The sequence below is a fragment of the Mandrillus leucophaeus genome, unplaced genomic scaffold, assembly GCF_000951045.1.
Source record: "Mandrillus leucophaeus isolate KB7577 unplaced genomic scaffold, Mleu.le_1.0 Scaffold1583, whole genome shotgun sequence".
Classification (NCBI taxonomy): domain Eukaryota; kingdom Metazoa; phylum Chordata; class Mammalia; order Primates; family Cercopithecidae; genus Mandrillus; species Mandrillus leucophaeus.
This window is the reverse complement of record NW_012101569.1, coordinates 99,947-127,252: the sequence shown is the minus strand read 5'-3', so window position 1 is coordinate 127,252 and position 27,306 is coordinate 99,947. Positions and strand designations below refer to the sequence as shown.

The 27,306-nt window shown below is 34.6% G+C and overlaps 2 protein-coding genes across 3 annotated transcripts in view; one reads left to right on the top strand and one right to left on the bottom strand.

Moving 5' to 3' along the window:
* Window positions 1–27,306, top strand: part of VPS13C (vacuolar protein sorting 13 homolog C (S. cerevisiae)) — a 189,868-nt gene that overhangs the window by 141,379 nt on the left and 21,183 nt on the right. For both annotated transcript variants that reach the window (XM_011975761.1, XM_011975760.1), the window contains 11 exons: window positions 10,135–10,370; window positions 16,610–16,751; window positions 18,138–18,278; window positions 19,050–19,131; window positions 19,248–19,317; window positions 19,927–20,038; window positions 20,159–20,272; window positions 22,115–22,254; window positions 23,807–23,888; window positions 25,035–25,148; window positions 25,934–26,009. In XM_011975761.1, coding sequence (XP_011831151.1) covers window positions 10,135–10,370; window positions 16,610–16,751; window positions 18,138–18,278; window positions 19,050–19,131; window positions 19,248–19,317; window positions 19,927–20,038; window positions 20,159–20,272; window positions 22,115–22,254; window positions 23,807–23,888; window positions 25,035–25,148; window positions 25,934–26,009 — 1,309 coding nt within the window. The remainder of the gene's footprint in view (window positions 1–10,134; window positions 10,371–16,609; window positions 16,752–18,137; window positions 18,279–19,049; window positions 19,132–19,247; window positions 19,318–19,926; window positions 20,039–20,158; window positions 20,273–22,114; window positions 22,255–23,806; window positions 23,889–25,034; window positions 25,149–25,933; window positions 26,010–27,306) is intronic.
* Window positions 1,880–4,092, bottom strand: LOC105536376 (phosphoglycerate kinase 1-like). The gene is made up of 2 exons (XM_011975758.1): window positions 3,583–4,092; window positions 1,880–3,158 (listed from the first exon to the last, which is right to left on the bottom strand). Exons 1-2 carry the CDS (start codon window positions 3,997–3,999, stop codon window positions 2,322–2,324), a joined length of 1,254 nt encoding a protein of 417 aa, XP_011831148.1. The 5' UTR covers window positions 4,000–4,092; the 3' UTR covers window positions 1,880–2,321.

Genomic DNA, 27,306 nt, shown 5'->3' with positions numbered 1-27,306 from the left:
CTGTTTTTAAATCAGGTTTTTTTTTTTTTTTTTTTTTTTTTTTTTAAGGAATTCAAAGCACTCTGCCAAGCTTGTGGAGTATTTTGAGTTCCTTATGTTTTCTGGTTATTAATCCCTTATTAGACAGATAGTTTGCAAATAATTTCTCTCTTTCTGTATATTGTCTCTACTCTGTTGATTGTTTCCTTTACTGTGTAGCCTTTAAGCTTGATGTAATCCTATATGCTTTTACTTGTGTTGATTGTGCTTTTGAGGTCTTATCCAAAAAGTCTTTGCCTAGACCAGTGTCCCAAAGCATTTCCCCAGTGTTTTCTTTAAATAGTTCTATGGTATCAGGTCCCAGATTTAAGTCTTTAATCTATTTCAGTTTTATTTTTGAATATGGCAAGAGGTAGGGGTCTAGTTTAATTCTCCTGCAGCATATGGTTATCCAGTTTTCCCAGCACCATTTATTGAAGACACTATCTTTTTCTGGTATATTCTTGTGCCGCCTTTGTTGAAGATGAGTTGGCTGTAAATGCATGATTTATTTCCGGGTTGTCTGTTCTGTTCCATTGGTCTGTTTTTATGCCATTACCATAATGTTTTGGTTACTATAACTTTGGTATAGTTTGAAGTCAGTTAGTGTGATGTGTCCAGCTTTATTCTTTTTGCTCAGGATTACTTTGGCTATTCAGGTTCCATATGAATTTTAGGTTTTCTCTGTTTATGTAAAGAATATCATTGGTATTTTGATAGGGATTGCATTGGTCTTGTAGATTGCTTTGGGTAGTAGAGATATTTTAACAATATTAAATTCTTTTAAACCATGAATAAGGGATATCTTTTCATTTTTTGGTGTCCTATTTTATTTTCTTCATTAGTGTTTCATAGCTTTGTACATTTTGGTCAAATATTATTCCTAGGTATTTTACATATTTTTTTTTCGTAGCTATTGTAAATGGTATTGCTTTCTTGATTTCTTTTCTAGTTTGTTTGTTATTGGCATAAAGCTATGCAATTGGTTTTGTTTTTTTTTTTTTTTTTGGAGACAGAGTCTCGCTCTGTCACCTGGGCTGGAGTGCAGTGGTGTGATCATGGTTCACTCCAGTCTCAACCTCCCAGGCTTAAGTAATTCTCCCACCTCAGTCTCTCGAATATCAGGGACTACAGTTGTGCACCATCAAGCCTAGCTTTTTTTTTTTTTTTCTGTAGAGATGGAGTTTTGCCATGTTGCCCAGGCTGGCCCCAAATTCCTGAGGTCAAGTGATCCACCTGCCTGGACCTCTGAAAGTGCTGCGATTACAGGCATGAGCCACTGTGCCCAGCCATTTGATTTTTATATACTGATTTTATTTCCTGAAACTTTACCAAATTTATCTGTTTGGTTAGGTTTTGTTTTGTTTTTCTTTTTTTTAAATGTGTGTGGAGTCTTTAGGTTTTTCTAAATATAATGTGTTGTTTGTGAATAAGGATAATTTGACTTTTTTTTTTTTTTTTCAAATTTGGATGCCTTTTTTTTCTTTCTCTTGTCAAAGGACTTTGACTAGGACTTCACTATGTAAAATAAAAATGGTGAAAGTGGGCATCCTTGTCTTGTTCTAGATCTTAGAGGAAAGGCTTTCAAATTTTCCCTCTTCAGTATGATGTTAACTGTGGGTTTGTTATATATAGCCTTTATCATTTTGAGATATGTTCCTTCTGTACCTAGTTTGTTGAGAGCTTTTCTCATAAAGCAATATCAGTTTTTTTCAAATGCTTTTTTAGCATCTGTTGAAATGATCATGTGGTTTTTGTCCTTGATTCTATTAATGTCATGTATCCTGTTAGTTTGCATATATTGAACCATCCTTGCATCCCTAGGATGAATCTTACTTGATAATAGTGATGGATCTTTTTTTTTTTTTTCCCCAGTGGACACTTTTATTGTTTATTTAATGTATTATTAATTTTGTCTCCCTACCTACAAATGGAATTTCATCTTGTTTCCATGCTGAGTAGTGAAACAGTGACAAAGCTAATCATAATAGCCTACATCAAAAAAGAACTAAGCTAACACAGCTCACTTGTTTTAACAGGCAAAATATAAATATATGCACTCTAGAATGCACAATGTTTAGTCACTGAGAAATTCAAATGGGATCTTGAAGAATGTAGGCAAATCCAGGGTGCAGTAAAGATGAGCTGAGATGCTGTGCAACTGTTTAAGGGTTCCTGGCACTGCATCTCTTGGCCACTAGCTGAACCTTGACATGGAAGGTTTTAGCTAATGCCAAGTGAAGTTGCAGAAAATGCTAAGTTGACTTAGGGGCTGTGCACAGGAACTAAAAGGCAGGAAAGTACTAAATATTGCTGAGAGCATCCACCCCAGGAAGGACTTTACCTTCCAGGAGCTCCAAACTGGCACCACCCCCAGTACTCACATGGCTGACTTTATCCTCCGTGTTCCATTTGGCACAGCAAGTGGCAGTGTCTCCACCACCTATGATGGTGATGCAGCCCCTAGAAGTGGCTTTCACCACCTCATCCATGAGGGCTTTGGTTCCCCGGGCAAAAGCTTCCCGTTCAAATACCCCCACAGGACCATTCCACACAATCTGCTTAGCCCAAGTGACAGCCTCAGCATACTTCTTGCTGCTTTCAGGACCACAGTGCAAGCCCATCCAGCCAGCAGGTATGCCAGAAGCCACAGTGGCTTGGCCAGTCTTGGCATTCTCATCAAACTTGTCAGCAGTGACAAAGTCAACAGGCAAGGTAATCTTCACACCATTCTTCTCAGCTTTGGACCTTAGATCCTTGACAATCTTGGCTGCCTCTTCATCAAACAGAGAAGTGCCAATCTCCATGTTGTTGAGCACCTTGAGGAAGGTAAAAGCCATTCCGCCACCAAAAATCATCTCGTTGACTTTGTCCAGCATATTATTGATCAACTGGATCTTGTCTGCAACTTTAGCTCCACCCAGGATGGCCAGGAAAGGTCGCTCTGGGCTCTCCAAGGCCTTGGCAAAGTAGTTCAGCTCCTTCTTCATCAAAAATCCTCCAGCCTTCTGTGGCAGATTGACTCCTACCATGGAGCTGTGGGCTCTGTGAGCAGTGCCAAAAGCATCATTGACGTAGACATCCCCTAGCTTGGAAAGTGAAACTTGGAAAGCTTCTATTTTGGCTGGCTCGGCTTTAACCTTGTTCCCAGAAGCATCTTTTCCCTTCCTTCTTCCTCCACATGAAAGTGGAGGTTCTCCAGCAGGATGACAGACCCAGCAGCTGGGTTGGCACAGGCTTTCTCCACTTCTGGGCCTACACCTGTCTCTTATACACATCTAGATGTGTATAAGAGACAGGCATATTATTGATCAACTGGATCTTGTCTGCAACTTTAGCTCCACCCAGGATGGCCAGGAAAGGTCGCTCTGGGCTCTCCAAGGCCTTGGCAAAGTAGTTCAGCTCCTTCTTCATCAAAAATCCTCCAGCCTTCTGTGGCAGATTGACTCCTACCATGGAGCTGTGGGCTCTGTGAGCAGTGCCAAAAGCATCATTGACGTAGACATCCCCTAGCTTGGAAAGTGAAACTTGGAAAGCTTCTATTTTGGCTGGCTCGGCTTTAACCTTGTTCCCAGAAGCATCTTTTCCCTTCCTTTCTTCCTCCACATGAAAGTGGAGGTTCTCCAGCAGGATGACAGACCCAGCAGCTGGGTTGGCACAGGCTTTCTCCACTTCTGGGCCTACACAGTCCTTCAAGAACAGAACATCCTTGCCCAGCAGAGACTTGAGTTCTACAGCAACTGGCTCTAAGGAGTACTTGTCAGGCATAGGGACACCATCAGGCCGGCCTAGGTGGCTCATAAGGACTACCGACTTGGCTCCATTGTCCAAGCAGAATTTGATGCTTGGGACAGCAGCCTTAATCCTCTGGTTGGTTGTTATCTGGTTGTTCTTCATAGGAACATTGAAGTCGACTCTCATAACGACCAGCTTCCCTTTAACCTCCAGCTTGTCCAGCGTCAGCTTGTTAGAAAGCGACATTTTGGAAATATAGCTGGGAAGAGAGGTCAGTGATTCGGACAACTAGGGAGCCTGCTGCAGACTTGCGCTCGGGAGACGAGAAGAATGTGATGGATCTTTTTAATGTGTTATTGCATTCTGTTTGCTAGTATTTTATTGAAGATTGTAGTTATTGTTATATCTTTGTCTGGTTTTAGTAATAGGTTAACGCTGGCCTTGTAAAATCAGTTTAAAAGTATTCCCTGCTCTTCAGTTTTTTTTTTTTTTTTTTTTTGAAGAGTTTGAGTAGAATGGTTATTGGTTCATTTTTTTAAGTGTTTGGCAGAATTCAGCAGTGAAGCCATCAGGTCTTGGCTTTTCTTTGAGGGAAGACTTTTTATTATTGCTTTGATCTTGTTACTTGTTATTGGTCTGCTCAGGCTTTGTGTTTCTTTTAAAATAATTTTTAAAAATTGACACATAATAATTGTACATACTTATGGGGTACGTAATGATGTTGTGCTATATCTGTAATGTATAGTGATTAGATCAGGGTAGTTAGCATATTCATATCTCAAACATTTATCATTTCTTTGTGTTGGGAACATTCAGCATCATTTTTCTACTAGCTATATGAAACTATATAATAATATTGTTAACTATAGTCATCCTACAATGCTGTAGAACACTAAAACTGATTCCTCCTATCTTGCTGTAATTTTGTATCCTTTAAGAAATCTTTCCCTATCCCAACTTCTCCCTATGCTTCCCAGCCTCTAGTATCTGCTGTTCTAATTTTTACTTCCAGGAGACCAACTGTTTTTTAGCTACCACATATGAGTGAGAACATGCAGTGTTTAACTTTCTGTTCCTGGCTTATTTCACTTAACATGATGTCTTCCAGTTAGGTTTTCTGTTTCTTCAGGGTTCATTATTAGTAGACTGTATGTGTCCAGAAATTTATCTCTGTCTTCTGTTTTCCAATTTGTTGGCAGATAGTTGTTCAAAATAGTCTCCAATGATCCTTTTGTATTTCTTTGGTATCAATTGTTATGTCTCCTTATTCATGCCTGATTTTATTTATTTGAGGTTTTCTCTTTTTTTGTAGTCTAACTAAAAGTTTGTCCATTTTATCTTTTCAAAAAACTTTTTGTTTCTTTGATCTTTTGTGTTTTTTAGTCTCAATATTATTTATTTCTGCTCTGATCTTTATTATTTTTTCCTTCTACTAATTTTGGTTTTGGTTTATTCTTTTCTAGATTCTTAAGGTATATTGATAGGCTGTTTATTTGAAATCTTTCTATTTTTTGATATAGGCATTTATTGCTGTAAACTTCCCTCTTAATGCTGCTTTTGCTGTATCCTATAGATTTTGATATATTGTGTTTCCATTTTCATTTGTTTTAAGAAAATTTTATATTTCCTTCTTAATTTCTTAATTGACTTATTTTTCAGGAATATATTATTTAATTTCTATGTGTTTTTATACTTTACAACTTCCTCTTATTATTGATTTCCAGTTTTATTCCATTATGGACAGAAAAGATACTTGATATAATTTCAACTTTTTTGAATTTTTTGAGACTTGTTTTGTGGCCTACCATATGGTCCGTGTGCTGATGAGAAGAATGTATATTCTGCAGCAGTTGGATAAAATGTTCTGTATATGTCTGTTAGGTCCATTTGGTCTAAAGTGTAGTTTAACTCCAGTGTTTCTTTGTTGATTTTCTGTCTGGATGATCTCTCTATTACTGAGAGTGGGGGTGTTGAAGTCCCCTATTAATATTGTATCTCTTCCTTTAGATTTGTTGTTATTTTCTTTATACGTTTGACTGCCCTGATGTTGGGTACATATATTTACAACTGTTATGTCCTCTTGCTGAATTGACCTCTTTATCATTATATATGACTTTGTCTCTTTTTACAATCTTAGCCTTGAAATCTTTTTTATCTGATGTAAGTATAGCTACTCCTACTCTTTTTTTCTTGGTTTCCATTTGTGTGGAATATCTTTTCCTATCCCTTCACTTTCACCTTATGTGTGTCTTTATAGGTGAAGTGTGTTTCTGGTAGACAACATATAGTTGTGCCCTATTTTTTTTTATTTACCCAGCCACTCCATTTCTATTAATTGAAGAATTTAGTCTATTTACATTCATTGTTATTATTGATAACTAAGGATGTACTACTGCCATTTCGTTATAGGATTTCTGTTTTCTGTTTGTTTGTTTGTTTTTTGTTTTGAGACGGAGTCTCGCTCTGTTGCCCAGGCTGGAGTGCAGTGGTGCGATCTCAGCTCACTGCAACCTCCACCTCCTTGGTTCAAGCAATTCCCCTGCCTCAGCCTTCCCTAGTAGCTGGGATTACAGGTGCACACCACCACACCTGGCTAATTTTTTTGAATTTTTAGTAGAGACGGGGTTTCACCATGTTGGCCAGACTGGTCTCAAACCCCTCACCTCAGGCAATCCATCCACCTCAGCCTCCCAAGGTGCTAGGATTACAGGCATGAGCCACTGCGCCCAGCCTTTCTGATTCTTTTATAATGCCCCTCTTTCTTTCTTCTTTTCTTACTGTCTTCCTTAACGGTTAAGTGGTTTTTCTCTGACAGTATGTTTTTAGTTAATTGCTTTGTATTTTTTGTGTATTTATTATAGGTTTTTGCTTTGTGGTTACTATGAGGCTTACAAAAAACATCTTATAGACACAATACATTATTTTAAACAAATGACAACTTGACTTTGATCAGAAAGGAAAACAAGGAAACCAAAAAGGAAAAACTAAAAACGCTACACTTTTAAGTCCATCCCCATGCATCTTGACATTCTGTTGTCTCAATTTATACCTTTTTTATATTAAGAGGTTGCTGTAATTATTATTATTTTTGATAGATTTGTCTTTTAGTCTTCATACTAGATATATGAGTGGATTATACACCACAATTATGGTGTTAGATTATTCTGAATTTGTCCGTGTACTTAGTTTTATCAGTGAGTTTTATGCCTCCAATTTTTTTTTTCATTTTAACATCATTTTCTTTCATATTGAAGAACTCTTTTTATCATTTTTAGTAAGATGGGTCTAGAGGTAATGAATTCCTTCAGCTTCTGTTTGGTAAAAACTTTATCTCTCTGTCATGTCTGAAACATAGCTTTTTTGGATACAATATTCTTCATTTGCAGGGTTTTTCTTCCCCTTCAACACTTTGAATATGTTGTCCCAGTGCCTCCTGCAGGGCATGGTTTCCTGAGAGGTCAGTTGCCAGACAAATTGCAGCTTCTTTATATGTTATTTGCTTCTTTTCTTTTGTCACTTTTAGGGTCCTCTCTTTGTCACAGGCTTTTTAGAGTTTGATTATTATATGCCTTAGGGTAGTCTTATTTGGATTGAATCTGTTTGGTGATCTATGACCTTTACCTGTATATTTCTATCTTTCTCCAATAGGGAAAATGTTCTCTTATAAATTCTTTAATTAACTTTCTACCCTTTGCTCTTTCTCACCTGTCTCTTGACCACCAGTGACTCTTAGATTTGCTCTTTTGAGGTTATTCTCTATATTTTGCAGGCATTCTTTGCTCATTTTTATTCTGTTTTCTACTCTGTGTATTTTCCAATAGCCTGTCTTAGAGCTAACTGATTCTTTCCTCTACTTGACCCAGTCTGCTGTTGAGAGCCTGTAATACATTTTTCAGTTCAGCAAATTTATTTAGTCATTCCAGCATTTCTGTTTAATTTTATTATTTCAATCTTTTTCAGTTTCTCTGATAAATTTCTTAATTGTTTTTCTGTGTTGTCTTGGAAGTTGCTGACTTTCCTGGAATTGCTACTTTAAATTCTTGATCTGAGAACTCACACGTGGCTGTCTTATCAGAGTTTGTCACTGGCACTTTGCTTTGTCTGTTTGGGGAGGCCATGGTTCCCTGCTTGCTGTTTCTTTTTGTGGATACGTGTCTATGGCTTTACACTGAAGGATTGCTTATTTATTCCAGTGTTTGTTCTCTGGCTTGTTTTGGTCTTTCTAGAGTATGTTTGCTTAGAGGTCGGTTGCAGTTGCCTGTGGGTCTCCTTTATCCTAGATTACTGCTTCCTGTTATTAGCACTAGATGGTGGCATAAGTCCTGGTTTGCTTCAGTTCTCAGAAACATTTGGCAGTACTGTCCCCAGTGGTGGGGAGGGGGTTGCATCTCAAAGGGGATATCCCAGCTATGTAGGAAGGCTGCCCAGTGGTTCCTCCTCAGAAGATTTATGGACTGTGCCTCCCACAACGTTGTACTGCTGAACAGCCACTCTGAATAGGCGTCTCCTTTGGCTGAAATAAAGAGCAGAAATTCTTGGGCTGGAGTTTTTAATCCTGCTTCCCATCTTTGCCTGTAGCCTCCATTGGGGGTTTTTCTTCCTAAGGCACTTGTGATGCTTCCCATGGGCTGAGTCAGGAGTGGTTTTCCTGCAAGAAAACCCAAGATGTGGGGAAGCTGGCTTTCTGCTTTGATCTCACTTTATCCAGTGTAGAAATGGTGAGCCGAAGAGGAATTTCCTGCATGCAGTGCCAAGCAGATTTGGGGAGTGGCATTGTAGGTAGAGAAATTCATTTCTCTTACCATCTGCGTGGAGCTTTTCTCTTCTCTGTGGCTCCAGGAATTGTGTCGGCCTCAGGTTCAAGTTCTGGGATATTGCTGGAGATAATCTTGGCACTAGAAGTTTATGTTTGGTTTTCTGTGATAAAGAGTGAAGCCACATTGCTTCTACTTTTCCATTTTGGAGGTATCACCCTCTGTTGATTTTAATTTCTGACCATTTCAAAGCAAAATTATTAAATAGATAATGATAATATGACAAAGAAGGAGTGATAGCCATAAACCTTCATGCAATGAATAGTATTGCATCAACATGTAAAACTTAAAATGCTAGAAATTAACTGAAACACAATCACCTGGGGATATTTTATTGTACTTCATTTAATTTTTAACACAAGAAATAGATGAAAAACAAGAGTCAAATAATATTGGAAGAATAACTGTGAACTAAGATACATAGCACATTTTGTAGTTTACAGATACAGAATTACCTTCTTAATAGGTATGTTTGAAAATTTGATCTCTTGTTAGAATAAAAAAACTGGGCAGGCTTCTTTGATCATATAATATACCTTGAAAGTATTAGTAAATTTTGAACGTTAGTGACGCTCAACTGTTCTTATGCTCTTGGTAACTTCAGTTGTTTTTGTTTTTTGTTTTCTCCCCTGGAAAGCATGGAATGGAAAGTACATAGTAGGTACTTGTACTGCTTATTGAAATGAACTGTTCTATTTTCATTAAACCTAGAATGAAGTAGAATTTATTATTTTAACCTCTGAAAACACTGACCAAATAAAGCCTTATATTTTTAAGTGCTACATACATTTTAAGTGCTTCGCCAGTGTGATTCACATAAATATTTCCTATGTTATAGATCATGAAAACATAAAAATAAGCTAGGCTGGTTTTGTCCGAGGTTACATTTCTTTTGTTTTTTTTTTTTTTTTTGAGATATAGTGTCGCTCCTGTCGCCCAGGCTGGAGTGCAGTGACGCTATCTCAGCTTACTGTAACCGCCGCCTCCTGGGTTCAAGCAGTTCTCCTGCCTCAGCCTCCTGAGTAGCTGGCATTGCAAGCGCCCGCGACCATGCCTGGCTAATTTTTGTATTTTTAGTAGAGACGGGGTTTCACCATTTTGGCCAGGCTGGTCTCGAACTCCTGACCTCAGGTGATCCACCCGCTTCAGCCTCCCAAATTGCTGGGATTATAGGCGTGAGCCACCACACCTGGCCTAAGGTTACATTTCTGATAAAACTTCTGAACCATTCTGTTCTCCAGCTTGGAGACAAATAATCATCTTATTGCATTGGTGCCACCAAAGTATCCTCTTGAAAATCCTGCTCTGTGCCCTTTCAGCACTCAATTGGTTATTCAAACTAAGGTATTAAAAAACTACGTACTATTAGTCTTAGTTTTTGAAAATAATTTGTGAGTATATTTTAAAATAGATTATAACTTAATTTATGTCATTTTGATGGTTAGAATTTTTCAATTTTAGTAGTGCTTCTTAAACTTTTTCAATCTTTCTCAGTTATTATAGTTCAATTTTATATAATAAAAAGTTACTATGTGCAGGTTTAATGAAAAGTCTTTCTTTTTCCCAGGATGAATGTGGACAGTTTCCATATGATGCAAACATCCAGATACACTGGGTGTCATTTCTAGATGGGCGCCAGAGAGTTTTGCTTTTCACCGATGATGTTGCCTTGGTTTCCAAAGCACTACAGGCAGAAGAAATGGAACAGGCTGATTATGAAATAAACTTGTCTCTCCACAGTCTTGGGCTTTCACTGGTTAACAATGAAAGCAAACAGGAAGTTTCATATATTGGGATAACCAGGTATGCAAGAAGGAAAATAAGACATCCTAAACCTTTAAAAGGCATTGAGTTCATAATAGCCAATTTGAGGAAAGTAAAAAGATACCTGGTTTGACTTTGGTATGCTGTATATTTATTCAGTAAAACTTACTGAATAATTCTTTGAACTGTTCGTTGAAAAGCCCCGAGGATACAAAGATGACTAAGATGCTGTCTTTGTCTTCACAATACTCATTGTCAGTTGGTGGGGAAAAAAGTGGTTTGTTTCTTTCCTTGTTGTCCGTGTGTGTGTGTGTGTGTGTGTGTGTGTGTGTGTGTGTAAGTAATGAGTTTCAAAAATAGAAAAGGAAAGGATGTACGAAGAAGGATGTACGTGTGCAATGGAAATACAGAGGTATAAGTGACTAGTTTGTGCAGTAGAGGTTGGAGAAACTGTCAAGAGTCAGGGAAAACAAACAAATTGAAAAAAAGGTTCAGAGAGGAGGCAGTATTTGATATGAGTACATAATCTTTAATGGGTGGCCATTTAGAATTTTGTAATAGTTATGGGACCAGTTATTTTCTGTAGTTCTATTTAAACCTGTGTAAGAAAAATATTAGAATATTTAGTTGATTTTAAAAATCATACTTAATTTGGTAAAAGGCTTATTCTTTTTTGGAGGCTGATGGGTGGAATGGTTGACGTGGATACCAAATATAATCACGATAGGATCTGTCAATAAGCACATGTTTGGGGAAAGAAAAGCAAATTAAGGAGAAAATTAAATAGATAATCTATGTAATGAACTTTGCACAACACCTGACAAACTAATGATCATAAATGGTATCATACATACTATTAATATAATGTTAATATATTTATATATATAGGCAATGCATTCTTTGTTATATATTTCAGTATTATATGATATTTTTAAACTAAACATGGTAATCATTTTTAGTTATATAGGTTCAGTTTTCTGTTTTGTTCTTTGATAAAACTTTTTACTTTAATATTGTATATGCTGTCCTAGTTTGTCAGGTTTACCTTTATAAGAACATTTAAAAATTTATCTAAAATAACTTCAGTACCTTTTTTATGACATGGTACACATTCAATGAAATCTAGATTTCCAAAGGAAAAACATCAGTTACATAATTTTAAAAAACAGACTTTTTTTTGAGCAGCCTTATGTCTAGAGAAAAACTGTGTAAAATAAAGAGTTTTCATATACCCACACTCTTCTTTCTCCTGTTACTAACATCTTGCAGTAGTGTGGTACATTTGTTACTATTGATGAGCTAATACTGATACTACATTATTATCTAACTTCATTATTATCTAACTTCTGTATCTAACGTTAAGTATTACTCTTTGTGTTGTACATTCTATGAGTTCTGACAAATGCATAATAAGCTGTATTCACCATTACAGTATTATATAAGATAGTTTCACTGCCCTAAAAGTCTCTCAGCTTCCTCCTGTTAATCCCTCCATTCCTTTTCTAAACCTTTGGAAACCGCTGATCTTTTTATTGTCTCCAAAGTTTTTATTTTTTCAGAATTTCATTTGGTTGGAATCAAACAGTATGTAACATATTCAGATTAACTTCTTTCACTTGGCAGTATGCTTTTAAGGTTCCTTTGTTTCTTTTCATGGCTTGACAGCTCATTTCTTTTTATTAAATAGTCCATTGTATGAATGGACTATTACTCCAGTTTGTTTATCCATTCAACTATTGAAGGAGGTCTTGGTTGCTTCCACATTTTGGCAATTATGAATAAAGCTGTTATAAACATTCATGTGCAAGTTTTTGTGTAGACATATGTTTTTCTTCTGTTTGGAGTAAATGCCAAGGAATGTGATTGCTGGATCATATGATAAAAGTATGTTTAGTTTTGTAAGAAATACCGAATTGTCTTACAAAGTGGTTGCATCATTTTGCATTCCCCCCAGCAATAAATGAGAGTTCCTGTGGCTCCACATCCTTGCCAAAATTTGGTATTGTCAGTGTTTTGGATTTTCGCTATTTTAATAAGGATGTAGTAGTATGTCATTGCTTTAGTTTGCAGTTTTCTGATGAGACATGATGTTGAGGATCTGTTCATATGCTTGTTTGCCATCTATATATCTTCTTTCCTGAGCCACTTGTTCAAATCTTTTGTCCATTTTAAAATTAGGTTATTTTCTTAATGTTGAGTTTTAAGAGTTCTTTGTTTATTTTGGATACTAGTCTTCTATCAGATATGTGTTTTGCAAATACTTTTTCCCAGTCTGTGGCTTATCTCTTTATTCTCTTAACTGTTTTTATTTTTTTATTTTTTATTTATTTTTTTTGAGACGGAGTCTCGCTCTGTTGCCCAGGCTGGAGTGCAGTGGCCGGATCTCAGCTCACTGCAAGCTCCGCCTCCCGGGTTCACGCCATTCTCCTGCCTCAGCCTCCCGAGTAGCTGGGACTACAGGTGCTCGCCACCTCGCCCGGCTAGTTTTTTGTATTTTTTAGTAGAGACGGGGTTTCACCATGTTAGCCAGGATGGTCTCGATCTCCTGACTCGTGATCCGCCCGTCTTGGCCTCCCAAAGTGCTGGGATTACAGGCTTGAGCCACCGCGCCCGGCTCTTAACTGTTTTTAACAGCAGAAGTTTTATATTTTACATCAGACTTATCAATTATTTTCCTTCATGGATTGCACTTTTGGTGTTGTATATAAGAAGTCTTCACTATACCCAAAGTTACCTAGATTTCCTCCTATTATCTTCTAGGAGTTTTATAATTTTGTGTTTTATATTTATTTATTTTTATGTATGTATGTATGTATTTATTTTTGAGACAGAGTATCACTCTGTTGCCCAGGCTGGAATGCAGTGTTGTAATCACCGCTCACTGCAACGTCTGCCAGCTAGGCTCAAGCAATCCTCCCACCTCAGCCTCCTGAGTAGCTGGGACTACAGGCACGTGCCACCATGCCAGGCTGATATTTTTTATTTCTTTGTGGAGATGGAATTTCGCCATGTTGTCTAGGCTGATCTCAAACTTATATTTAAGTCTAATCCAGTTTGAGTTATTTTTTGTGAAAGATGAAAGCTCTGTGTCTAGATTTGCTTTATTGCACGTGGCTGTCCGGGTGTTCCAACATAATTTGTTGAAAGACTTTGGTAGTTTCCTCATTTAGATCACATACACTTTGTATTAGATTGTGTTTATACATAGTTTGTTTCTTTGGTGCTAATGTAAATGGTATTCTGTTTTTATTTTAAATTTTAATTGTTTATTGCTGGCATGTAAGAAAGCAGTTGACTTGTATATTAACCTTATATTTTTGCAATGTTGTTATAATTTCTTATTAGTTACCAGAGTTTTTGGGTTGATTCTTTGGGATTTTCTGTTTAGACAGTCATGTCAAATGTGAACATAGGCACTTGATTTCTTCACTCCCAAATTTACTTTCTTGTCTTACCACTTCTTGGACTTCAGTACTATGTTGAGGTGGGAATAATTGAGAGTGGACATACTTGCCTTGTTCCTAATCTTGGTGGGAAAACATCTGGTTTCTCCCTATGATGTTAGCTATAAGTTTTTTGTAGGTGCTCTTCATCAAGTTGAGGAAGTTCCCCTTTAAGTTGTCTCAGAGTTTTTATCGTGAATAATGTTGGATTTGTATTGTCTACAGTAGATATTTTATTCAGTGCCTTCACTGACTGGTATCCTCTAAATACATTTTATAGTTAGAACATTGTTAACACTACCATTGACTAGTATAAACAAGCTATGTAAAGTAAAATATTACAGATTTTAGTATTCTCTAATTCAGGTGCCAGCAAAGTTTGGCCTGTGAACCAAATCTGGTCCAGTGCCTGTTTTTGTACAGCTTTTGACTTAAGAATAATTTGTTTTACATTTGTAAATGGTTGAAAAAAATTAAAAGAAAGTAACATGAAAATTGTGCAATTCAGTTTATTTCCCATAAATAATGTTTTGTTGGGACACAGTGATTTCTGTTCTTTTACATGGCTGCTTTGACATTGCTACTCAGTGCATTACAGATCACAGCGTGTTTGAGTTCATGCATATTGTTCTGCAGCATTTTTTTAATTACTGATATATATCCATCATATCAAAACAAGAGAAAAGTGGACTTTGAATGTTATTCTTTTAGGGCGTAATGAAATGTGGATTATCTTCTTATTTAAAAAAGCATTATTTTACTATGTTATGAAACTACAGCTGTGCTGAAATAATACAATATATGTTGACAATATAGTTTCCAAACTAAGCACTTACCATAACATTTCCAAATCACAGGAAAGCAATGGCCAGAAAAATTAGAAAATTTAAGGCAAAATATATCATCACACAGAATATCTTCACAAATATAAAAAACAATAATGAGGCTGCAAGCAAAGTAAGTTTCTGAATGACTTATTTGTTAGCCAAGCCAGGAAAGTTTTTTAAGTCTTTTACCAATGGTGAGTTAATTGAATTATGTCTGATTGCAGCAGCTAAAGAAATGTATCCGGAGAAAATGAGCTTGTTTAAGGCCATTAGCCTTTCAGTAGGAACAGTTGCTTAAAGAATTGAAGACATTGCGAACAACATCAATAGTCAATTTAAAAAACAAGGCAAATGATATTGAGTGGTTTCCCTTGGCTCTTGATGAGTCAACAGATGTTACCAATACTGTTCAGTTGTATGTTTGAGAAGTCAGCACTGAGTTTGAAGTGACTAAAGGATTAACCTCTATAAATAGTTTGCCTAGGACAACTATAGGTGAGAATATTTTCAAACAAGCTGATGAAATACTAATTCAATATAACCTGAAGATAGATACAACTGATTATGGGAAAAATATGTGTGGAACAGAAAAAGACTTAGTTGGACAAATTCATAAAGCTGGTGAAAAGGTAAAGCATTTAAAGCCTATTGTATTATTTGTGAGCAGGTACTTATAGAAAATATTTCAGTCCACCTTTTGTTATCAAACCACTAGTGTCAAATAGTAAACTTCATTAAGTCTTGTGGACTAAACTATCATCAGTTCTGTGAATTTTTGCCAGAACTAGAATCTGAATGTTCTGACTTGTGTTACCACATAGCAGTTTGATGGGTTAGCAGCAGTAGCTTTTTATTGTACTCTTTGAATTCTGGGCCAGCATTAAAATGTTTTTGAACAAAAAGAACCACCCTCAACCACTATTATTAAACACCAATAATAGTGGCTTTGGAAATTAGCTTTTGTTGCATAATTGCAGAACTGATGATTTTTTAAATGAATTTCAAGCTAAAATTGGAAGACAGTGCTTATATGAAAAATTTATACTACAGTATAGTCAATTTTGAAGACCACTAATGTTTGAATCTCAAGTAATATCAGGATATTCCATGTACTTCCTGTGCTGTCCAAAGTTAAAACATGAAGCAAAATCTCCACTTCTACATATATTTGGAGAGGATATATTTTATGGCCGGCAACTCCAGTTCCAGCAACATTTTTTCTGACCTCAATGCAGGTGTAAGGAAATTTCCTCATTTCACAATTCGTTTGTGCAATTGAGGAGCTTCTACCTAACTTTGAATTGGAAGTGATTGACCTGTAATGTATTAATATACTAAAAGGCAAATATCAAGAGAATAATTTAATAGAATTTTATAAATGCCTTCCAAGTGATATATATGCTCTAGTAAAATAATAAATTCTCATTGATCAATGTCAGTATTTGGCAGCACCTATCTGTGTGAAATGGTATTTTTAAAGATGCTCATTACAGATTACCATTAATAGATGAACATTTGCGATAGATTTTGGTAATAAATAACACTAAGTGACATGTTACTTTCACAAAAGAAGTTTATTTTTTCATTAATAGACTTGTTTTTAAGAATTGCTCTTAATTATTTTATATTCTAAATTTCATCAATTAAAAATTTATTTAAATCAATTAAATATCTCTCTTTTGTATCTAAGTTGCCTATCTAATAACTTGAATTTTGTCTCAGTCCAGAAAACCTAAAATATTGACTATTTAATATATGGCCCTCTGCAGAAAAAGTTTGCCAGTCCCTTAATTGATTGATGTCAACATTGATAGAAAAAGTTATTTTCTTGCCTGCCTCTTTTATTTTTGTACTCTTACAACACAGGTATAGTTTGTTACTTTAAGAAGTTTCTTATACTAATGTAATTTTCATAGGAAAATAATAGTTACAATAATCTGGAGTTGCATGAAGTTCCACAGATCTAAATACATATTGCTAATTTAATTTTTTTGTGTGAATTACTCAGTTCTGGTGTTGTTTGGGAGATGAAACCAAAACGGAAATGGAAGCCATTTAGTCAAAAGCAGATAATCTTACTGGAACAATCCTATCAGAAACATCAAATATCAAGAGACCATGGCTGGATTAAGCTAGATAATAATTTTGAGGTATACCAAAATTCTTTTTTTTTTTTATTTTTATATGTGTATTTTCCTGGTGGTGGTAGTAAGTAAAATTGTAATGCCCAAGTAAAGACGTGTACAAAAATGAACTTATTAGTAGATAAACTTTTATTTCTTAATAGGATTGGCATGACTGATACACATAAGTATATTTTTAATTAAAACATATTGTTATTTAATCATATACTATGAAACAGGATTTAAATCGGCATTTTAATAATTTTATTGCGTTTTTATATTTTTATAATTCTATTAACAAATCAGATAGTCTTAAGGAACTTGTTTTCAGAAAGATTAGGGAGAAGTTAAGATTGCTTCATTGAAATTTTTTTAATATTTTGAATGACACTAATACATATTGCTAAATAAAGATTGTGTAAAATTACATATTTCATTCAGGAAAAACCTACAAAAACCTGCTCAAGTAAATTCAATAAATGTGAGTGATTGTTGGACATGAGTAGGCATTCACAAATAAAGATGCACTCCACCTGGGCCCTTACACAGTTAAAACTAAAAGTCACCTATGCTCCAGGAAGTCTGAAGAAGCTTGACTGCAATTTCCAGCTTGCTCTAGTTTAATCATGCAGTTTGGTTACTCTTTGTCTTTGTTGTCTGATGGTTTGGGTAGCACTGTCACCAGTTACATTCCCCACCACCCCCATCAATTTTGGCCGTACTTAAATGATTAAAAAAAAACTATATAATTAGTGTCAGACATGACTAAGCTATCAATTATTGATTGCAAAACAGAATTTGTTTAGAATTATCTTGGGGCCAGGCACAGTGGCTCACACCTGTAATCCCAGTACTTTAGGAGGCTGAGGCAGGAGGATCACTTGAGGCCAGGAGTTTGAGACTTGCCTGGGTAACATAGTGAGACCTTGTCTCTACACAGAAAAGATAATAAAAATTAAAATTAGCTGGGCATGGTGTCACATCTGTAGTCTCAGCTGCTTGGGAGACTGAGGCGGGAGGATCACTTGAGGCCAGGAGGTTGAGGCTGCAGTGAGCTGTGATTTTGCCACTGCACTTGTGATAGCAAGACCCCGTTTCAAGAAAAAAAAAAAAAAGAATTATCTGGAACTATTCATTATTTGAAGAAGTTTTCTTTTACATAAAGCATGTTTTTTAAACTATAGTTTCTATACTTGAAAAGTTTCACAATTGTTGTCTTGTTTTTCTAATAACTTTGGTAGTAAAGTGGTGCTTTTGCTTCAGAGACCTCAACTGTAGATCACCTTAAGATAGATCTGTTGGTGAGACACAAAGATAAAGATTTTTTCAATTTGATCAATAAACAGATATTTAAAATGGAATAGCTACTATGCTAATATCAGCTCATCACAAAACCATGTGCTTTTTTTCCAGGTCAATTTTGATAAAGATCCAATGGAAATGCGCCTCCCTATTCGTTGCCCTATTAAACGAGACTTTTTATCAGGAATTCAGATTGAATTTAAGCAGTCTTCTCACCAGAGAAGTTTAAGGGCCAGATTGTACTGGCTTCAGGTAACGTTGTCATCCTCAAATAAGTGGTTATCATCACTTTGGGAATCTTGGGAATGAAATTTTTTTTTTACAACTTTATAGTTTACATTGTTGTAATTGGTATCTTTTCTTTGTATGTTTTTTCCCCTTCTTTCACATATCCTGTTTATTCAACATCTTACTTATACACTTTGTGACTGTTAAGACTAATTTTGAGCAGTTAGCCTGCAAAAGGGTTTTCTTGCACTGGGATTGTTATTTTTAAATGTTCCTTTGAATTTGTCATGGGACCCCCATATAAGATTTTCCTTTGTCATTCTTTAGGGCAGAGAGCAGAGCTTTGCTGGAGGTTCCTTTTGGATGCTTGCTTGCTCCCTCCCAGCATCCCTCCCTTCCTTCCTTCCTTTTAGCTGTTAAGTACTGTTTAGCCTACTTTAATTCTTTTTCTTTTTACCTTATTCCTTAATTTCATATTCAGTTTCCACTTATGTTTTATTTACACCATAGAGAATTGAAATCTTGCGGGATCCATAGATACAAGTATTTTCATTAATGATGTACATATTGCACACTGTTAATACAATCATGAGAGTATTTATATAGTCCTTTATTTAAAGCCTTACCCTTGCTGAAGTATATAACTTTTACAGGTTTAAAATGAAACTTCTAATTACACCACATATACACGCAGACAATTATGATGAAGGTAGTGGCCTCTTCTATAACGTTATCTTTGAAACTAAAAGTTTAAATTATTTGAAATCTTGGTAAGTTGGTATTCTTTTCTTTCAGGTTGATAATCAGTTGCCAGGTGCAATGTTCCCTGTTGTATTTCATCCTGTTGCCCCTCCAAAATCTATTGCTTTAGATTCAGGTAAAAAGAAATAAGTTGTGACATAGATATAACTTATTTGTAAAAGTTAAATAGGCATCAGTTTGACCTAGTATAAAGCATTATTTTTTTTTTCATGTGTTACTTCTTCCTCTTAGAGCCCAAGCCTTTCATTGATGTGAGTGTCATCACAAGATTTAATGAGTACAGTAAAGTCTTACAGTTCAAGTAAGTAAAGATTCCTGCTGTTGCTCTAAAGGAATTTAAAATGAGAATCTACTTTGAAAATAAATCTCACTCTTTTTGAAAGTGACTTTCATGTAAAAAGTATTTTCCAACTGAACCTATTAATTCACTTTTGGTCAAGTAATCTTTTATGCTTCAACTTATTTTAGTAGTCGTCGCTACATATTTTAAAGTGTAGAATTTCTTCAAGTATCTTCTTCCCTTTATAACTCCAATTAGAATATAAAATAGTAAGTGAAATCTAAATGATACGTATTTGTGAGCTGTGTTCTTTAATGTAATCACAGTGAACTTTAAAAATTGGATCATACATGCTACATGATCTAGTTGTATTTGTTTCATCTGTGATATGACGAATGTAGCATTTGGGACTGTAAGTGCTAAGTGTTAATGCAGCAATATTACCCTGAGTGAAGCTTTCACTCCAGTAAGAAGGTCTCAATCTAAGAAGACCTTGATCTTATTAACATAAGTTTTAGGAGATGTAGGAACAAGATATAACTGTGACTTTTCACTAAAATCAAAGTTTTAACATTGAAAATTAAAAGATTTGGTAGAAATCCTTTTCCATCTTAAATTTTTTTTCCTTAGGTATTTTATGGTCCTCATTCAGGAAATGGCCTTAAAAATTGATCAGGGGTTTCTAGGAGCTGTTATTGTACTGTTTACCCCAACAACAGACCCTGAAGCTGAAAGAAAACGGGTAAAAATTTTCATTTCTTGGGAAAAATATAAAATTTAAAAAATTTAAATCAGCCTTTTTTGAACTAACTATAATAGAGAAAATAATTAAAATAGAAATTCTTGATTTTATTTTTTTCAGACAAAGTTAATCCAACCAGATATTGATGCTCTAAATGCAGAATTAATGGAGACTTCAATGACTGATATGTCAATTCTTAGTTTCTTTGAACATTTCCATATTTCTCCTGTGAAGGTTTGTTGTAATTATTAATTTGAAAATTTAGTGAAATTATTGTAGAACTTTTTAAAGGGTCTGTGGACCAATGTAGGTTTTAATTTGTTGCATCATGTATTTGGTGGGAATTTTATTTGATTAATAAAAATAATTAAGACAATTCTCTGTAACACATGTGCAGCCATAATTCCCACAGAGAAACCACCAGAGCATGTTTCCAGTCTTGAATTAATAACCCCTTTATTCAAAGAAGAAGCTGACAAAAGCATTTCTTAATTAAGCATAGAAGTGCTTGCCAACATTTAATGTTTTGGTTGCACTTTGTAACTACTATCACTGTCTAAACAGAGAGCTATAATGGGTGCCGTAACCAGAATGCGAAAACGCTGAAGTAGGTACTATACTGTTGATGTGTTGTTTTCCCCCCTTCCAAAATTTGATTGTAACTAAGGGAGTGGAAAATTGGATATCTTTCATTTGCCTGATTTTGTACCTTATGAACTCATTTCTCTTTTCCCTTTTGTTGTTCTTTTTAGCTTTTATAGGAGAAGGTGACTGCTTAGTAAATTCACAAATGCTATCAACCATAATGCTCTAAACTTGTGTAATGGGCCAGATTTATAATTAAGTAACTCTTTAAAATATTGATGATCCTTTACATTCTTAAAAACTGTTTACAGCACATTACTTTCAATTGCATTTACCAGTTCTTCAGCTAAATGAATGGACTTCTAAAATGAAATTATTATTTTAAATTGGTATATCAGTTTGGTGATACCACACATTGATAGTGTCAGGTTTAAAATTGATAATGTTTTATGTGATAGGTAATATACCATTTCTTTTTCACTTTTAAGTGAAAATCAGTTATTTGTGGGATTGAACCACACCTTAAACAAATATTTACTGAATGCTTATTATGAAAGTTGCTGTGGAGGTATAAAATAGCTTCATGGATATTGTATTCTAGAGGGATATTAATGATTGATAATTTACCTATTTGTGTTCTTAGGCACAGTGGCAATTGAGCCATGAAGTCTAATGGTAAAGATTATGAACAACAATTATTTTCATAGCCCATAGTAACGATGCCCTAGGGAAAGGCTGGATCAGTGTTTACCTGTGGTTACCTTTCCTGGATCCCAACACTCCCAGACTCTTCATGTGGGCAGAAGGTCACATGAAAGAAAAAAACAACAGCAGGCTTTCCTGGCCTTGCCCCAAGTCCACTTTACTTGAGCTCTATATTAGTTAGTTAATATGGCTAGGAAATGACAAAATGAGAAAGGAAATTCATCTACTTTACACATGTTGAATTACCTTTTGCCTGTATCTTCTTGCACTGTTACACTAATGGTTCAGTACGAAGTAGCAGCTAAATGAGGATCTGAAATCTCATGTTTAAATACTAAGTTGGAGGGTCTGTGGAAACTGAAAACCTTATTATACTTTTAAAAACTTAACAACTTGCTAAGTTACCTTAATTGTCATGTTATCGTTATTATCTATTATTTTGACTGGCAGATTACTTGTGTGCCAGTTGACATGTTTTTCTTCTTAAAATGATTATGACATTTTTGTAAAGTGTGTTGGTCTCCTTCATATGAATACAATGGCATTTATATACATTGCAAAAATTAGAACTCTATTTTTGGATCAGACTAATTTGTATTTTTTCAAAAAGCAAAGAGAATCAAGTGTAAGTGGGTTGTTCTGCTATAATGTATAGTATCAAATAATAGCTTTCACTAGGACTCTAATCGAAAGATTTTTTTTGGTTTGTTTCTGGACTACCTGGATCCTAAATATGTAAAATTTTCACTTTTAGCTTTCATTTATTGAACATTATTTTTCTTTTAGTTGCATTTGAGTTTGTCTTTGGGTTCCGGAGGTGAAGGATCAGACAAAGAAAAACAGGAAATGTTTGCAGTTCAGTCTGTCAACTTGCTGTTGAAAAGCATAGGTGCTACTCTGACTGATGTGGATGACCTTATATTCAAGTAAGACTTCTGTTAGAGTACATTGGAAAGCAGGTGTACCAAGGTCATGTTTCTGGAGATTAATTCTCTCCACTTGTGCAATGTTAGCTTAGGAAAAGGATAACTTTACTACTTAACAGTTGGAGAATTTGGTCCATTTGTGATTATACTCTTTAGGAATGCTTATTGTATTCATAATGATAAGGTGAAGAGTCTTGTTTTCTTTGATTACTCATGTCTAGATAATACGTGGATATAGAATAATAATTGAATTTTTAAGTCATATATTGTAAATTGACCATTTTTAAAACATGTTATATTCAGAGATATGTAATGCTAGATATGTATACATTAAATAAAGTTATTGAATTGCAATTCAACAATGGCATTGGAACAAGTAATTATCTGGGTGAAAAAAAAATCCCTGTAGATCATTTTTACCTTACATGTACACTACTAAATTTCAGAGAAAACGAATGATAAAATATAAAACCTAAACTGAAAAGACAAAAAAAAAAAAGACATCTCTGAATACAGGATGCCTTTCTAAGTTTAAAAGCAGTGGAAAATATTTCAATAGAAAATAAAAGATATATTTAACCACATAAAAATCAAATACTTTTCAACAAAATCAATGAAAATAATTAAAAACAAAAGACTGGGAAAATATAATGACAGAGAAAGGACTATTATCTTAATATTAAACATTGATAAGAAAAACCTAGATTCTAATGGTATAGTGGCCAGAGAACAATAGGAGATAATTAGCAAAAGGGAAAACACAATGATGATGTTATTATTTATCAAATAATACATGCAAATTAAAGCAACTTATCAAAGATTTTAAAATATGAGCGATTCTATTTTAAAATCCTATTTAATACTAGTCAAGGGTGGTTCTAAGAAATAGGCACTTTTTAAATACTGTTGGTGTAAGTGGAAAACTACATTTGTTAGGAGCCTTAAATGTTTTGTTGCTTTTCACTCAGTAATTCTCTTTTTGGAAATTCTTTCCAAAAAGTAATCTAATCTTGAAGTTCAACCAAATAGTTATATTCAACATACACATGGCATCATTAATTATTTTACCAAAAATTGGAAATGTCTGACAGTGGAAGAATTGCTTGTTATGACACTGCCACATGGTAACATGATATGCTTCTGTTTAAAATGTTTATGTAGAGTTTTAAATAACATAGAGAAATACTTCTCCACAATTTTGAATGTAAACAGGGCATACAAAATGTTTTAAACATTTTATCTTTGCATATAAAAGAAAAGAAAGAATTCAAAGTGGGAAATAAGAAAATAAACCTTTAAAATCCACTATGCGGTGGGACGATGGTTGACTTTTAAAGAATCTCCTCACTCTTTATGCATATATGAAAAACTTGTGCACTGTTTTTATAATAATTTAGTAACCATTATTAAGACAATCATAAATTGTTATGTGGTAAATATACAAAGTCGATTGTGAAAGAATAGGCTATGATTAGCATTAGCTGTCATTCAAATTTTAAGTCCCTTTTTTTTTATATAAGTATCTTTGAATCCCTCCTTTTTCTCCTCCCAGGCTTGCTTATTATGAAATTCAATACCAATTTTACAAGAGAGATCAGCTTATGTGGAGTGTTGTTAGGCATTACAGTGAACAGGTAATTTCCTATCACAGTATTTCATAAGGAATATACTTCATAAAATATCAAAACATTTTCATGTGACTGTATAGTAGGCAGTAATGTTTATATAATTTACCTCAGTTTGAAATCTCCTTATTTAGTGGTTTTCTTCAATGATTAATTTCTATTTCTTTAGTTCTACCCCTCTTTATACACCTTTTGAAAATTTTCCTCCAGTTCCTTTTTTGACTTTGCAATTATACTTTTACCACTTTGGGAAAGAATAGTGACTTTATAGTCATTACACTTGATTTCTTCAGTGATTACAGTTTCTGAATATAATCTAGTGAATTGCAAGCAGAATTCTAAGCCCGCTTCCTCCCTGTGCCTCAGTTACTCTGTGGTTCAAGTATGTATGCACAGAGACAGTCAGTAGTTGTTGCAGGTCACTTTGGTACAATTGCTATACCATGGAACTGCAGGGTGACATTTCCTTTCCTTCCACTGCTGGAATGTTCTTTCTCCTATGACATATACAGACATTATGAAAGTTACGTGTTAAAATTAGGATATGTTTTCCCTTATTTTTTGTTTTGGTTATTAATTATTTTCCATCTAATTTATTAATAATAATGATGGTAAAGTAATAATAAAAACAACTAACAATTACTGAATTATGTATTCATTTAATATGCATACTCACCCATGCAAGGACAGTGTAACTTCCCTTTTTAAAAATTTTTAAGTTTTTACAGAGACAGGGTGTCACTGTGTTGCCCAGGCTGGTCATTAACTCCTGGCCTCAAGTGATCCTCTCATCTCAGCCTTCCAAAGTGTTGGGATTACAGGCATCAGCCACCACACCCAGCCTACCCTTCCATTTTATAGATTAGAAGACAGGCTGTTAGATACTAAATAACTTGTAGAAGGTCACATAACTGCTACGTGGCAGCCTGTGTGTCAAACCAGTTCTGTTTAATTTAAAAGCTCTTTGTAAAGTATTAGCATAGTGCCTGGCACAGAGTAAAAGATCAATTAGTGGATGTGGTGGTGGTTATTCCCTACAGCTTTCTTTTAACACAAACTTAATTTTATCAGTAAATCTCTTTTTTTTCTATTTTATTATGATGTTTCTTAAAACAGTTATGAAGGACTTAATTTAATTTTTTTTTTCTTTTTTAGTTCTTGAAACAGATGTATGTCCTTGTATTGGGGTTAGATGTACTTGGAAACCCATTTGGATTAATTAGAGGTCTGTCTGAAGGAGTTGAAGCTTTATTCTATGAACCCTTCCAGGTATTGACCTCTTACTTATTTTGAGGATAGGTATAGAAAAATGGATGTTCTCTTTTTAAATAACAAATAGTAATTTGCATTGTAATTGTATCTGGGAATTGAATAATATTCAAATCACAAAAGTATATCAATTTAATATTTTTATTTAAAGGTACATGAGATAGCACTGGATGATTGTTTAGAATTTAATGAGCACTGCCCACATTTGCCAGGATTTAATGTAGTTTGTAAGAATATGTAGAATGCTGGGTAGATTAAGACTTTCAAGACTGTTCCACCATTGCGGAAGGGACTAATAGGGAACTGAAAGCAAAGTTTGTTTCATATTCCAGCTTTCATCTAACCTATTCCCCTCCATTTAAAGGGTCTAGCAGCCAGCCCAGTGTATGAGGGTTTTAGAAGAATAAAGCAGAGAAAATAAATGGGAGAATAAGACAGTAAAAAGAATCTGTGGACTCTCCTATTATTGTTATCGATGCAGCTTGTTTTAGCAATCTGATGAAACTTCGTTCTGGGAGGCCAACTTCAAATTGCAATTGAAGCCAGTGATTTATACCTATCCAATTTTTGACTTAAAGAATTTGCTAAGATCATGTAGGTTGAAATACAATAGATATTCTATCCATATTTGGGGTAGAGGTGAAAATTGATTCATCACAGTGTTTATGGATTTTTACAGATTTGGATTCTTCAGGCAAACCCTGAACTATTAAATTAAAAGTCTTAAACTTATTTAAATTTTCAATAATAAAATTTTTTGGAATTTTTTTTTTTTTTTTTGCCAGGGTGCTGTTCAAGGCCCTGAAGAATTTGCAGAGGGGTTAGTGATTGGAGTGAGAAGTCTCTTTGGACACACAGTAGGTATGTATCACATATTTGTGTATATGTATATATTTTTTATTATATTGTTATGAAATATGTTGTTGTGAAAAACAAATGCTTTTATTTAATAAAGGAGAGATCACTTTCTTAATAATCCCTTTTAAAAGACATGTTTCCTTGTTTTTAAATGGAAAATAAGTTAACGGTGGACTGCTGGTGTTTTAATGTCTTTGTAGTGTTGAATAAATGTACTTTAATTTTATTCCTTTTCTTATTAGATGGGAAAAGTTAATTTCTGCATTTTTTGTATGAGACAGAATTTTAAGCACCTATTAGTTTAAACCAATTGCATGCTGTATATTATGATAATGCTGTTTATATAAACAATGTAACTTCTCTGAGCCTTAAAATTTTTTTTATTTTATTTTTAATTGACACATGATTGTATATATTTATGGGGTATAGAGTGATATTTTGATACATGTATACACTAGGTAGTGATCAAATCTGGCAATTAGCATATTTATCACCTTGAACAGTTACCATTTCTTTGTGTTGGGAACATTCACACCCTCTCTTCTAGCTATTTGAAGACATACAATAAGTTGTTGTTAACTGTAGTCACCCTACAGTGCTATAGCACATTAGAACTTATTCTCCTATCTGGTTGTAATGTTGTGTCCATTAACCAATCTTTCCCTATCCTCTTCTCCCCCTACCCATCTCGGCCTTTAATAACCACAGTTCTACTTTCTAATTCTATGAGTTCAACTTCTTTAGCTCTCAGATGTAAATGAGAACATGCAGTATTTGTTTTTCTGTGCCAGACTTATTTCACTTAACATAATGTCCTCCAGGCTCATCCAAGTTGCTGTGAATGAAAGGATTTCATTTTTTTTAAATGCCTAGGTAGTAGTCCGTTTTTTGTGTGTGTGTGTGTGTGTGTGTGTGTGTCACATTTTCTTTAGCCATTCATCCATTGATAGACACTTAGATTGATTGTATATCTCAGCTATTGTGACTAGTGCTGCAGTAAACATGGGAGTGCAGACGTCTCTTGATATACTGATTTCTTTTCTTTTGGATATATACCCAGTAGTTGGATTGCTGGATCATATGGTAGTTCTAGTTTTCATTTTTTGAGGAGCATCCATACTGTTTTCCATTAATAGCTGTATTAAGTTATATTCCCACTCTCAGGGTATAAGCATTCCCTTTTCTTCACTTCTTTGACAGCGTTTGTGATTTTTTTTTTGTCTTTTTTCTAATAACCATTCTAACTGGGATGAGATAATATCTTACTGTGGTTTTGATTTGCACTTTCCTGATGATTTTT

Coding starts and splice junctions, on each gene's coding strand:
- LOC105536376 (XM_011975758.1), bottom strand. CDS start 3,999: ATGTCGCTTTCTAACAAGCTGACGCTGGACAAGCTGGAGGTTAAAGGG. Junction 3,159..3,582: donor AAGATGCTTCTGGGAACAAG/GTTAAAGCCGAG, acceptor TCTGGGAACAAG/GTTAAAGCCGAGCCAGCCAA.